The 13,146-nt window shown below is 49.7% G+C and overlaps 1 protein-coding gene across 9 annotated transcripts in view; it reads left to right on the top strand.

Moving 5' to 3' along the window:
• Positions 1-13,146, top strand: part of ASAP2 (ArfGAP with SH3 domain, ankyrin repeat and PH domain 2) — a 174,568-nt gene that overhangs the window by 52,520 nt on the left and 108,902 nt on the right. For all 9 annotated transcript variants that reach the window (XM_023252130.2, XM_023252129.2, XM_023252127.2 and 6 more), the window contains exon 2: positions 9,990-10,062. In XM_023252130.2, the coding sequence (XP_023107898.1) occupies positions 9,990-10,062 (73 nt within the window). The remainder of the gene's footprint in view (positions 1-9,989; positions 10,063-13,146) is intronic.

The following is a 13,146-nucleotide window of genomic DNA, read 5'->3' as shown; positions in this document are numbered from 1 at the left end:
TTGCTTGGAAAGCGGGGCTCCCCAGGATTCTGCCGGGTGGGGGAGCAGGGGACGGACGGGCTGACACCAGGCGTCTTATCAGCTTCCCCTGTGCCCACTCTGCCCCATTTGACCCTGTGTGTGAAAGCCCAGAGGGGACAGGTGACCCCCTCCACTAAGCTGGCCCAGAGCACCCCGCTGTGTCACTTGCTGTGTGGCCCTGCCTTTGCCCATGTCACCCCTTTGGGGAGTTAGAAACACACCAGGGAGTGTTTGGAAGAATTTAAACGTTGACGGGGGAAAAACTTATTACCGGAAGTGAAAGGTTGGCATGAGCTACACAGGTATTTTTCTTCTTCTAATTTTTTTTTCCTCGTTACCATAACCATTATCAGACCCGAAAATATTTATCCTAGCGATTGCCCCAGTCCTGGGGAGATGGTGTTCCTGAACGGCCCCCTTGTTTGGCATAGTGTGGATCTGACCCCTTGGAGACCCGGGGCGCACTAACGAAAGCTCGCCGTGGCGGAGCGCCTACAGTGCACAGATCCCGTACCCGCCGATGATTTCTCCTGCGAAGCAAGCCTTATTCCCAAGTTACAGAGGAAAACAACCGAGGTCGGTGAGGGGAAGTCATTCTCCTGAGGTCATGCTGTTGATATGTGGAATCCGGTTTAGAATTTTATCTGTTTGGTGAAAAAAACCAGTGACTTTCAACCACTGCGCTATTCCAAAGGATCCAGCACTGAGAGACCAGGACTGAGAGCACCTTCTCTTGGCTTCTCTCCTTTTTGGTGTCTCCCCGGAGGCGACGTTGTGGAGTTGGGATGTCGGTGGTAAAAGAGAATGAGGAGGCCTGAATGGAATTCCAGTTTTTCCCCTTTTCGATTCGTGTGTTACCTGAAGTCTAGTTTCAGTTACAAGATGTACTTTTTGAAAGAATTCATAAGACACAAATGTGGCAGCCGGCTGACAGCAGAAAGACCCCCCGCCCCCCATCAGAGGCCCAGTTGGCACAGAGGAGCCAGTATGCTAAAAGCTACGAGGCTGGGGGCAGAACCCGTAGAGTGAGTGTGAACGCTGGTTTGTGGGCAGACCCCCTGTGCCCCGGAAGCAGAGTCCTACTCAGCACCCCCTGGCTGCATGTGGGGCCCAGAGAAAACCGCTCGCTCACGTCCCCTCTCTCCTGTTTATGTCACTGAAGTGGAGGTCACGTGGCCTTAACCCTGTTTCCTGGGGAAATCAGCCTGGCCTGTGATTACATTGTCTTCTGGAACTGGGACAGATGTGGAAGGCTGACCTCAGCCCCAACTGAAGGTCACCTTCCCAGCCTCTCCCGCTGCTTCCCTATCACCAGGCCTCCACCGCCTGGCCCTGTGCAGCGGCCTCAGCCCTGCATACCAGACATCTTCTGGTATGATGGCCCCTATTCCGTTTGTCATTGTTCCCCAGAGATGGCCCATTTCCTGCTTGCATCTGGGCTCTTCAGTCCATCCAGGGGAGCAGAACTGAGGGGTGCCATGTTTGTTGAAGGTGCCCGGGACTTCAGCCCAGACCCTCCTCCGGGAACGGGGCACCAGGGCTTCTGAGACGAGGACTGCCTTTCTTGGCTGCTGGGGTGTTGTAGCTGGCTTGCCAAAATTCTCCTTTCTCTTGTCAACTCCCCCAGATCTCCCAGAAGCTCTTTCCCCCGAAGTAAGAAATCAGGATGTAAAGCATTTTTATAAAGCTGGAATTCATTGTCATCTGTTTCCGCCTCTCTAGAAGAGTGATCTAGTAAAAGCCTGAGTTCCCGGCTGACGTCTCCAGTGATGGGGTTCATGGGAGGGCCTGTGGGTACTTGGCTCTTCCAACTTTACCAGCTTGAGGCTCTCCTTTGTTAACACGGCATTGTCACGTAGTCTGTGCATGACACGGTCCACTTCAGTCATGATGACGACTGTCTAGAATGTAATTGTGTGAACGCCCAGTAGTCTGTGCAGTTACTCTCCTTGGTTGGGCATTTGGGGCTCTTTCCTATTGTTTCCTCTTTCAAAGTCCTGCTGAGAACATCTTTGTAGACGTAACTTGTGTGGAAAGGAGGGAGGACATGGGGACGTATTTCTGCAATTGGACGGGGACAGAAGGAGAGAAACTGCTTTGGTGAAGCCCTTTGCCCCCTCTGGTGAGTGTACTTTCTGGAATACCAGGGAGGGCAGTGATGCCCTCAGCTGCCATGGCTGGGAGCAGCTTGGAGACTCCATTTCTGTTTTGTGTTTCAAACCATCACTCCCCGCCCGCCCCCCACCCCCACCCCATGCCTTTGTTCTTTTGATTTGTATTTATATCTTTTATCTGTCCCGGGACCTTCAATGACTTTCATGTTTTATGAGTTCTTAGCTTCCTGGGGTCCAGCCTCTGATGGCCGTAATCAGAGTGCTTGGGGCCACACGGTCTCAGCCAGTCAGGTTGGGTTAGTGACATTCCTTTATCTATTTCAGAGAGCTGTTTATCTTCCATTATATCTTTCTAACCACACAAATTCTGCATAAACATATTTCAAACAGTACCAAAAAATGAGCCTGCCTTCACTGTCTTTTCTGTCTCCTCAGTAACCATTGGGATGGATTCATGTGTCTTCCAGGATATTGTTCTGTGTATATACTTGTGTATGGAAAGACACAATTTTGAGTATTTTTCTTTATTGTTTCCTCAGTTTCTTTGACACATTTTTTTGTGCTCAGAGTTAAATCCTATTTGATGTGAAAACCACTGAAGAAGATAGCCGTGTAGGATATTGAAGTGCCTTTTAAAAAGTTTTTCAAGTATAACGTACTCATGTTGATGATACGTTTAAAAGTAGAAAAATCCGAAAAGTCCCCCAACTTTCCCTGAGACAACAAAGATTATTTGTTTCCTGTATCTTTATATACGCAGTTTGTGTATACAATGCAACACTTGCTTATCCTCTCTAGTTTATAAAGTTTATTTCTTGCTTACAGTTGAGTGTGTGTGCACAGGCTCGCGGGCTCAGTTGGTTCAATAAATTACCTTGTACTTTCCTACCTCCCAAGATGGAATTTTGAGAAAGGTCTGTTGCATTTCGATCTTTGGAAGCCGCTTTATTGTGGGTTTTTTTGTTCTTAGTGCCACATATACCCACGTGGGTCAGGATCAGCCACATGTACACGGGCCGGGTGTGGTGGCACCCCTCTCCCTGATGACAACCCCCCCAGGTTTGGACGCATCTATTGCAAGTACCTGTGATTGAAGACGTGGTCAAGGTGCAGTTGGCGGTTGGGTGAGGGGGCTGGCTGTCCTCTGAATCAGTGCTCACCTGGCTGCCCCCCCTGGTGCTGGCACCTAGGCACAGAATCCGAGACGTTCTGAGGAGTAAAAACAACGTGTTGGAGGAAAATGAAAGAAGTCTGTCTTTTCTGGTTGCTGGTCCTCAAGGGTGGCCCGCTTTAGGAGTTGGCTGACCTGGGTTCTTGTGCACCTCTGTCTCCAGCTTACCAACTTGTGCTGTCTGCTCTCAGATGGCTCGGAAAGGGGACGAGGGGACCGATCTCTAGGTTCCTTTCACTGGTTGTGTGTGACCAAAATGCTGAGCTAATAAAGTGCCCTGTGAGGCATTGTCATTTTGGTAGCCTTTCTGGCTCTTCCCCCAGACTCTAGTTGATTTTAATTTCTTTTCCATCGAGAAGGCTTTAAATTTACTTTTATGCAGATTAGTATGCATACACACACACACGGAGATATAATTCATAGGATGATTATGAGCAAACACCCATCCAGCCATCACTTGTCCCTTCCTGACCCCTGGCCCCCGTCAGCGTTCCAGGAGCGCTCGCCTGCCTTCCCGTCAGCACCCTCCGAGGAGCCGCCGGCCCATCTGGGCCATCAACATCTCTCCTCGCTTCTGTTTGTAGTTGTATCAGCAACACTTACGTTCCTAAACAGGAACAACATCATCAAGTTTTTCCTACTTTCCACTTTTACGGTCGTATACCGCCAGCATACTTTTGCAACTTGCTTCTTTTGCATAACATTGTTGTGAAATTCGTTTATGTTCTGGGTGGGTAACGTTTGTCCGTCTCCCTGCAGCGGTTCACGCGTTTTACCGTCACCGGGGATGTGGGTTTGTCCCGTTTTCGGCTCTTTCGAAGAGGGTCACGACCATCCTCGCCTTGTGGTGCAGATGTGTGTATACTCTGAGTAACCCCAGTTGCGTTAGAGAATACCAAGCGTGACCTTCTGGTGTGCCCTGATGCGTACGTGTCTCACGCAGCTTGATTTAGCTTCATATTTACTTGATCCTAATTCTTCGTGACACCTGCTGTTCCCCAGGCCTCTGCTGTATTCCCAGGAGGAGGTAGATCCATTATCGCTCTGGCTCTACACTGAGCCTGCAGGCCACGGTGCATTGCTGCGCTTCCCAGAGGCTTCTGGAAATATCTGACACTGTCACTAATGTCCTGTGTTACTTCAAAAGTAATGTCAAGCGGGAGAGGAGACGAAGCTGCCGTCTAGATGTCCGCGTGAGTCTTCCTTGGCAAAGCTATCCTTGGGGGCACAGATCTGGGTGTCGCTTTGTTTTCTTATTTGGTCTGTGTCTTTCGAGAATGTCATTTCCCCTCAGGTCAGCCTTTCCCGAAAGGAACGAGGGAGATATGACGGGACAGCAGAGTAGAACATGCCTCCCCGGCGGCCCAGACCGTGGTCTCCCGGCCTTTCCTCCCCCATGGCAGCATCTTTGGGTTCCCAGGATGAAGCCGGCCGTTCTCCACCATTGCTGGCTCAAATTGAGAACTGGGGGGCCAAACTGGTCCCGTGCCAAGAGGAGACTGGGCTGGCCGATAAGATTGGAGAAACCTGTGTGTGAATCTTCTGGGCGGGGGGTTGGCGGACTTCGTGAAGGGCCAGGCAGTGAACATTTTAGGCTTTGCAGGCCTAGAGGCAAAAGTGAGGGTCTCATATAGGTGCTTACATAATAAGAGAGAAAATAAATTTCCACAAGTTTTTTATTAACAAAGTTCAAAATATCATATCTCTGGAGTATAACCCTTTGGTAACGCTCGTCTCTTAATCAGAAGAGGGGAATTCTTTCGGGGGAGATTTCTTCCTTGGGGTTCAAAGCTAGTGTTCCCCTCCACCTCATTGTCGAGTGGAAACGTTCACCTGTGCCGATCCTCAGCACATGGCCGTACAAAAACCGGCCCTCCGGTAGGTGCCCACCTGCCCCAGGCTCATCTCCTCAGACAGACCGTGGACTTGGCCTCCACCATCCAGCATCAGGACGTAGGTGCCTCTGAGCCAAGATGGACTTCCCTGTAGGCTCTGGGGACAAACACTACCTCAGCCCTCCAGAGGGAGAAGAGCTGTCACACGGTCACATCTGTGCGCTGCCCATGGGGGAAGGAGGGAGAGGCCCCCCTCGATGAAGCCAGGGGCTCCCGAGCGTTAGGGGATGGCGCACGGAGGGGTCTGCAGGAACAGAGGAAGAGCAAACAGGGGCGGCGTGTTTAGACCCGGTCGGTATGTTGTATGTGGCTCCGGCTCCGGAGAAAGGTGGCGAGACAGGAGCTGGATTTTTTACTTGACTAAATTGTAGTTTATCTTCCATATTCCTGTGCGGCTGCCCTGTTGGACAGCACAGGTGTGAAGAAGGAAAAGAGTGAACGGTGTTGTGTCCCCTCCTGGGAGGGCTCCCCTCACGCCCCCTGCACCCTCCCGGGAGCCGGCGTCCGTGGACGAGCCGCGGAGACCATGGGGAGCTGCTCGCAGGAATGAACCAGAACCCTGGCCCTTCATGCAAGGGTCCAAGGGATCAAAGGAGGCGCTTTTAGAATGGTTGGAAACCGTTGTTTATTTTCCTCTAAAATATCTTGAGACACATCTCTACAGTCTTGTTTATGTGATAAATTCACTCTGTGAAACATGTTTTATAAACTGAGGGTCAGCTGCAGTGTAGGCCCTCAGGATAAATGGGGTCTGGCCAGGCGTTAGCTGTTGTGCCGGCCCCGCCTAGGTCCGTAGTGGCTGTTCAGCTTTTGCCTGTGTTTACAGTGTTTACACACACATTCTGACCAAGGTGGCTTTTTCCTTCTCTTTAGCTCGGGTAGTTTTGGGGAGGCGGGTGTGGGGGAGCGCCCCCGTTAGGGATCTCAGCCCGATTGGTGGACCCCTTCGGTTCCTTGAGGCTCTCCAGTTTTGCTATTTTGTTGTTTCAGGTTTCCCAGTGCTGTTTTTATTTATAATTGACGGAAGACTATTTCTAGCACTCAGTCTTAATCATTCCGACTTCTCCTGCCCAAGCTTACTCTTAATTATCTGTAAATATGCTCCGTAATGAAGGGTGTGGTTTTGAGTGGGGAGGTAATTGCTTTTCCCTCTTGCAGTTTTGATTTAAAATTACCTCTCCGCCTACCTTACCTTTCTTTCCAGGCTCTTCTTAACAGACTGTAGGAAAGCAGCGGTTACCGTTTATCCACTCTTCCCCCGAGTTCAGGAAACAGCACATCCCCTTTAATAACAGAGGTAGAATATTCCATATGGTGGCCTATTTTTACAAGACTTTTATGCAGGAAAAGATCAGGGAGGGGTGTGCCCCACAGGACGACGTGGGAGGAAACTTGCCAGCGTTGAGCAGTGTTATGAAGCCTATTTCATCTGTGGTCGGCCTTCCGCACTGAGGTGTATAGGGCTAGTCTGGTCCACGGTTTTCTCGGCACAATTGAGCAAAAGCCCTGTGGACAGAAGATTGTTCTGTCATTTGTGGGAGTGCCAGAGCCTGGAGAGCTAAACCCAGTTGAGGAGGCCGAATAGATCTCCCTGGGCACACACTGACTTTTCAAGAAAGTCTGCTGCCCTGTACCAGTCCCATATGGCTTCCTAATCATGGGTCCCAGCCGGGCCCTTCCTTGTTGGGTATCCGTTCCCTGAGTCTACTTCCTGCCTGCTCAGATCCATTGTTCCCACTGTGGCTTGAGTGACCTTCAAGTACAGCTCTCCATTCTCCCCTGCCTGAGAACCTTCGGTAGCTGCCCACTGTCTGCAGGCTCAGCCGGATACCCTTGCCAGCCTCTGTGTCCCTGCCTGCCTTTCTGGTCTCACGGTCACGGACGGAGCTGCTCTCTGAGTCCCGTCCCGTGTCAGCTTTGTGCTGGGCACTGGGGACAGAGCGGAGAGCGTCCTGCCCTTACGGGAGATCTCTGAAAAAGGTAACAAGAAACATAAAATTAATCGTATTAATATCTTCTTTAACCTAACATGTCCAAAATATTATCATTTGACTGTGTGGCGCTGGCCGTATTTCCAGGCTCAGTGGACACGTGCTGTTGTAGGTACATTGGCCAGGAAGTGCGGGTCTTGAGGTGAGCGGCACAAATGGAAAAGCAGTTACGTGAGAGTCCTGGGCTTCTGGCTTTGTGTTCTCTAGGGCATTATCCTGCTACATTGTGAACTCCATGCAGGCATGGGCGTGGCCTTGTTTTGCTCACCTGTTGTGTCTGGGACACCTCGCTTAGTACTTAGCACATAGTAGGTCCTCACTAAATTTCATCAGGCGAACTATTGAGTAAGCACAGGGTTACGGGAAAAGTCTGGGTGAGTACCTAACCTGTCTGAGGAGGCTTTCAGGAGGAGGACCTGCCTCCAAGTCAACTCGCAAAGCCGGGGTAAAACTAAGGGGTCAAGAGGAGGCAGGGAAGAGCACACAGTGTTAGAAATAAAGAGGAGGAAGAAGGTTGGGAGGGGCTGCAGGAGTTCGTTGGGACGGAACTTCAGGTGCGCTTGGGGCAGGGGTCCGGAGACGACGCTGGAGAAGTAATGGGGGCCAGATCGTGAGGAGGTTTTAAAGCTGCTACGGAGTCGAGGCCTCATACTGGGGACGTGAGGAAATAGCGCCAGCGTCGTGGGCTGGGAGTGGCCCCTCGGACTCGTGTTCCGCGTTTCTCTCCTGTGTTTTCTCTGTTCACTCCGCCTCCCAGCCCGCAGAAAGGGCTTCGTGAGAATATTGGCTGACTTCTGTTACCGTGTAGGCTCACCAGTCTGGGGGGCTGCCTTCTGCTGTCTGTGGGAAGCTTCAGGAGGAGGAGCAGGCTTAATTATTTGAGTGCAGTCGCGATTCCCGACCGAATTCTCTCCAAGTGCTGGAGTAGATGTCGATTAGATCGAATGTGTTTTTCAGTCATGGCCCTTCACGTGGGGGTCGGGACCTTCCACAGCTGTGATGAGTGCACTGAACTGTCGTACTCTCTGACATGCGGTCGATAAAGCTTCGGGAGCCAGTGTTTCTAACCAGCCCTGAGCAGATCCATCCCATCTTCTTGCGGCCCCTGGTAGAACCCAACAGGTCGGTGCACACGCTGGAGGGCACTGCCTGCTGGGTGGCAGACTGGGGAGTAGAAAGTGATGAGTCTTCGGGAGAGAGTTCACTGGCTATGTACTTTTTCCAAATCCCTTTTCACATCTCAAGGGAAGGTCTGGAACGGATGAGAGATGACCTAGGAAAATAAGAGCTAGCTCTCTACGAGAAATTTCGACATCTTTGTGGCTGTTCATGCCTACCTCTTCCTCCAGTATGTCAGAAAATAATGTTTTTTAAAATACAACTTCTCGGGGCGCCTGGGTGGCTCAGTCGGTTGAGCGTCTGACTTCAGCTCAGGTCATGATCTCGCAGTTTGTGAGTTCGAGCCCCGCATCGGGCTGTGTGCTGACAGCTCAGAGCCTGGAGCCCGCTTTGGATTCTGTGTCTCCCTCCCTCTGCCCCTCCCCTGCTCACACTGTTCCCTCCCACCCCCCAAATAAATCAAACATTTAAAAACTAAAATACAGTTTCTCTTTTTATTGTAACCACTCTGTCAACTGCTGCCTGGTGATCATTTTTCTATTTAGTAATTGTCAGCACCAATCACATCTGTTCTTAGCCTCTGCTAAAACAGTCCTTGTCGCTTTCGAATAGGACTTAGGATGCTGATATGGAAGGTGATTCGGGAAGCCTGGCAGGGAAGGACTGTGCTGTTGCTCTGAGGCCGTGTGCTCTGTTTCTGATGACAGTCTGTTGCAGGGTTTTGTGATTAAATCTCATGATGAGTAATAATAACATCATCGAGTGTGTACCAGATTTGGGGCTCAGCACTTGCCCTGGAGTTCTTAGTTTCTTTACGGTAACCTGCGTGATGGGTGTCACTATCCCAGGTTACAGATGCTCTCTTCCGCCTGTCACCACTGAAAGTGACACGTTGCTCTTCTGGGGTGTTCAGTTGGGTTAAAGGGAAATTTGACGCCTGTGCCTTTTGTGAAAGTAGAGCTGTAATTCAGACTCCTGATTTGATCAGTCACTGAGCAGGTATTCCGTGAGCACTTACTACGTGCTAGGCGTTGTAAGGGCCACATGCTACCGCCGTGTAGTGGTTGGTCTGTTAAGGTGTGAAAGCAAATGGAGCGTCATAGAGGAATATTAAAGACTTAGGTGTGTCTAATTAATCGTTCAACCCGGCGAAGTAGGAATTGTTATCCCTGGTTCTGGAAGAGAAATCTAGGCTAGAAAAGGGTTAGGCGGAACATGCCTTCCAACCCCAAACAAATTCCTGTCTGGGTCTTTCCAAATCCAGAGTGGGTTTGCCTCCCACCAGACCACGCTGCCTCTGAGTGGGGGGGCGGTCTGGCCTGCGCGTTGGCGGTCTTGCCAGGGTGGGGACACACTTGTGACTGATCTGCCTCCCTGCCCCCCGTCGCTCCTCCCCCTGCTCCCTGTCCTTGGCCTGTGTCCGGAAGGAGCCCCTGGCAGGCTCCCGAGCCTTGCTTGTTCACAGGGAGGATTGAGGCTTGGTGGCAGTGGAGTTGGTCCGGGTTAACTCTTAACTCGTACGGGGATGACTCCGTCGTCACACTGAGCCGCACGCTGGGGCTTTGTGCCACGGAAACAGTTCCGCAGGGGCCTCCAGAGTGGCTCTCACAAGGCCATTCTCTGAGAGTCGTGATCTGAGCTCAAACACGTTTTAATTACGTACTTCTCTATGTTTTAGGCTTTGGACGTGGACCGGATGGTTCTTTACAAAATGAAGAAATCCGTGAAAGCAATAAATATCTCTGGGCTGGGTGAGTACACATCCTTAGTTCCTAGCGGTTTCCTTGTGCAAATCCTCACGGTAGCAGTACTGGTGCCATGATGGTGCTCACCATTGATGAGACCAAACCTTTTCTTCTAGGCGTGTGCATTCTCAAGTTGATTTGGGATATTTAGCTTTTAGGAGTGTGTTTTGTTCTGTAAATTGTCTGATCTGGCCTGGTAGTTCACCTTCCACCCCCAACCATCTCCTGCGCTGCCTCCTGTTCCCTGAAGTGCAGCTGGGTTTTCCGTCCTGCATGAGCTACCGTCCTGCATGAACCAGCTTTGTCTGACTGGTCAGCAGGAACGCCGGCCTCATTCCAGCCTCGGTTGTGTGGTCTGTGTGTTACTCATGTCAGCGTGGCCCCTCCATTTCTCTTCTCCAGTCCTCGCCCTTCTTGTTTCGGATACCGTTAACGTAAAAGCACAATCAACTGCTCCAAGTAACGTCTGATCAGGACTAAAACTTTTTTTGAACCGTGAGTTCATGACCTGAGCTGAGATCAAGAGTCAGATGCTTAACCGGCTGAGCCACCCAGGTGCCCTGGAAATAATTTAAGTCATTAAGTGACAATGTGGTTTCCCCCAGAAACAAGCAAGTGGCAGCCTTGGAGGACTGGGGGTTGTGAGGGCTCCCAGAGAGGCTGAGCGAGGTGATGGATTGCAGACAGCACGGCTGGCCTGTGGGCGAGCACACCAGTGCTAAGTGGGGCAGAAACACTGCCTTTGTCCGTGGCTGGTGGCCTGGGAGGAGGGGGTGAGGGGGCCCAGGGTCTGCACCTACAGAGGCAGTCAGCCCATGGATGGCTGTACATCGTCCCCTTCCCCCTCGTGGTGTTTCCCTTTACGACAGTAGTGAATGGAGTAGGAGGACAGGGAATGCCAGAGGGCTAAGAGGAAGGAGGGGCGCAGAAGGGTCTGGAAGTGCGTCTTGCACCCAAGCGTGCCCCCACCCACGTCTGGCCATTGTGAGCACCACCTCCAGTAACTGCTTTCGCCCCCCTCAGGGAGGGCAGTGCAAGCCAAGATTGAGAAGAGGCCAGTAGGGAACCTCAGCTGCAAAGATGATATTGCAGTCAAGAATTGCCAAGGACGTTTAGGAACAGATTTCACAAAAGACAGGCAAGAACTATGTTGAAAACTACAAAACCGAATTAAAGACCCAGATAAACGGGAGAGGTGTATGATGTACCTGGGTTGGAGGACTTGATATAGTTACTTTGTCTTTTCTCCCCAAATTGATCTCAAGATGCAGCACAATCCTAATCAAAATTCCTGCAGGAGAAATTGACAAGCTGATTCTAAACTTTATGTGGAAACACGCACAGGACCCAGAAAATGCCAAGCAATCAGGGTACAAAAACAAGTTGGAGAATTTCAACCATCTGACTTCAAGTCTTGTGAGATAGTCGTGATCTAGACAGTGTTGCTGTTGGGGGTGGGGGTGGGACAAAGAGATCAGTGGAACAAAAGACAAAGTGTAGGGGTGCCTGGCCGGGTCAGTCTGTAGAGCATGTGACCCTTGATCTCGAGGTTGTGGGTTCAAGCCTCACGTTGGTTGTAGAGATTACTTAAAAATAAAATCTTAAGAAAAAAAAAAAAAAGCCTGGAAGTAGACCCTTACTGAGATGTTTCTGCTTGTCAGCATGTTGCCAAGGAAGTCCCCTGGGGAAAGGAAGGTGTTTCTAGCACGTGGTGCTTGAGCATCTGGATCTTTCCATCAGAACAAATGCAGTACAGCCCTCTCTTCTACCCTACACAAACAGTAATTCAAAGTGGATGATAGATTCACCTGTGAAAACTAAAACTAAAAGTTGTTTAAAGAACACATAGGAGAACATCTTTACAACATGGGGTGGGCAAGGCTCCTTGGATAGGACACAGAAGGCAATATGGCTTCAAAGAAAAAAATTGATAAATTAAACTTCATCAAAATGAGACACTCCTACGTGCTCAAAAATGCTATTAAGAATAGCCTAACATTTGACAGGCCCCCAATCAAGAAACTGAAGAGCTCACACTTGAGGAAACTAAATTAGAACAGGACTTTAAAATAAGAGTATATGATTAACACCCTTAGAAAGGCAAAGGAGGTTATTAAGTTACCGAAACAGAAAAGGTACTAGTGAAAAAGAACCAGTGGAAGGCTTGGAAGTAGAAAAACATGTAATTGTTGAAATAAAAACTAAAATCTGCTAAATATTTAGCAGGCTGTACACATAGGAAAGAGGGAGGGTGGTCTGTGAGGCCCCCTGTTGCCGGAACATGAGCTTGAGGGATGGACACAGTAAAGTAAAACTCAGGAGCCACAGAAAATAGATTCAGAGGGGTCACTATCAGCATCCACCCAAAAGGACTTCCAGAAGAGGGAAGAGAAAATGGAAAAGTGGGGGCACCTGGGTGGCTCAGTGGTTGGGCATCTGACGTTGGCTCAGGTCGTGATCTTGTGATTTGTGGGTTCCAGCCCCCCTTTGGGCTCTGTGCTGGCAGCTCAGAGCCTGCTTCAGATCCTCTGTCCTCCTCTCTCTCTACCCCTTCCCTACTTGTGTGTGCGCGTTTTCTCTCTCTCTCTCTCTCTCTCTCTCTCTCTTTCAAAAATAAATAATGAAAAAAAATAAAAAGGGAAATTTTTGAAAAAGTAATAGCTGAAAAATTCTCAGAACTAAAGAAAGATTTAAGATCTCAGATTGAGAGAGTCCACTGAAATTCTAAGGGAAACAGATTATACACACATGTATGTGTACCTACGGTGTATATGGTATGTATGTGTGTACATGTGTCCCTGTGCATGTATATATATAAAAAATATTTGGGAGAAATTTGCTAAAAAATGATTGCTTTAGCATTTTGGCTTTATAGATATTTTTCCTCCTTTCACTTTCTATATTTCATATATTGTAATATATTGATGTTAAAATGATTAGACAGGTATTAAGTTGTTTATGGCTAAATTCCAAATGGATGTGAAAGAAATTCAAGAAAGCAAAGAAGAGGTGGGAGGGACTTAAGTGGTTTGTGACTGAGCTTGTCCTGACTGAATTCGAAAGCTTTTTGGACCTGGACTTCGTGGCCCT

Source organism: Felis catus, chromosome A3 (genome assembly GCF_018350175.1).
Source record: "Felis catus isolate Fca126 chromosome A3, F.catus_Fca126_mat1.0, whole genome shotgun sequence".
NCBI lineage: Eukaryota > Metazoa > Chordata > Mammalia > Carnivora > Felidae > Felis > Felis catus.
Note: the sequence above shows the minus strand (reverse complement) of the source record. Positions and strands in the feature narration are given on the sequence as shown.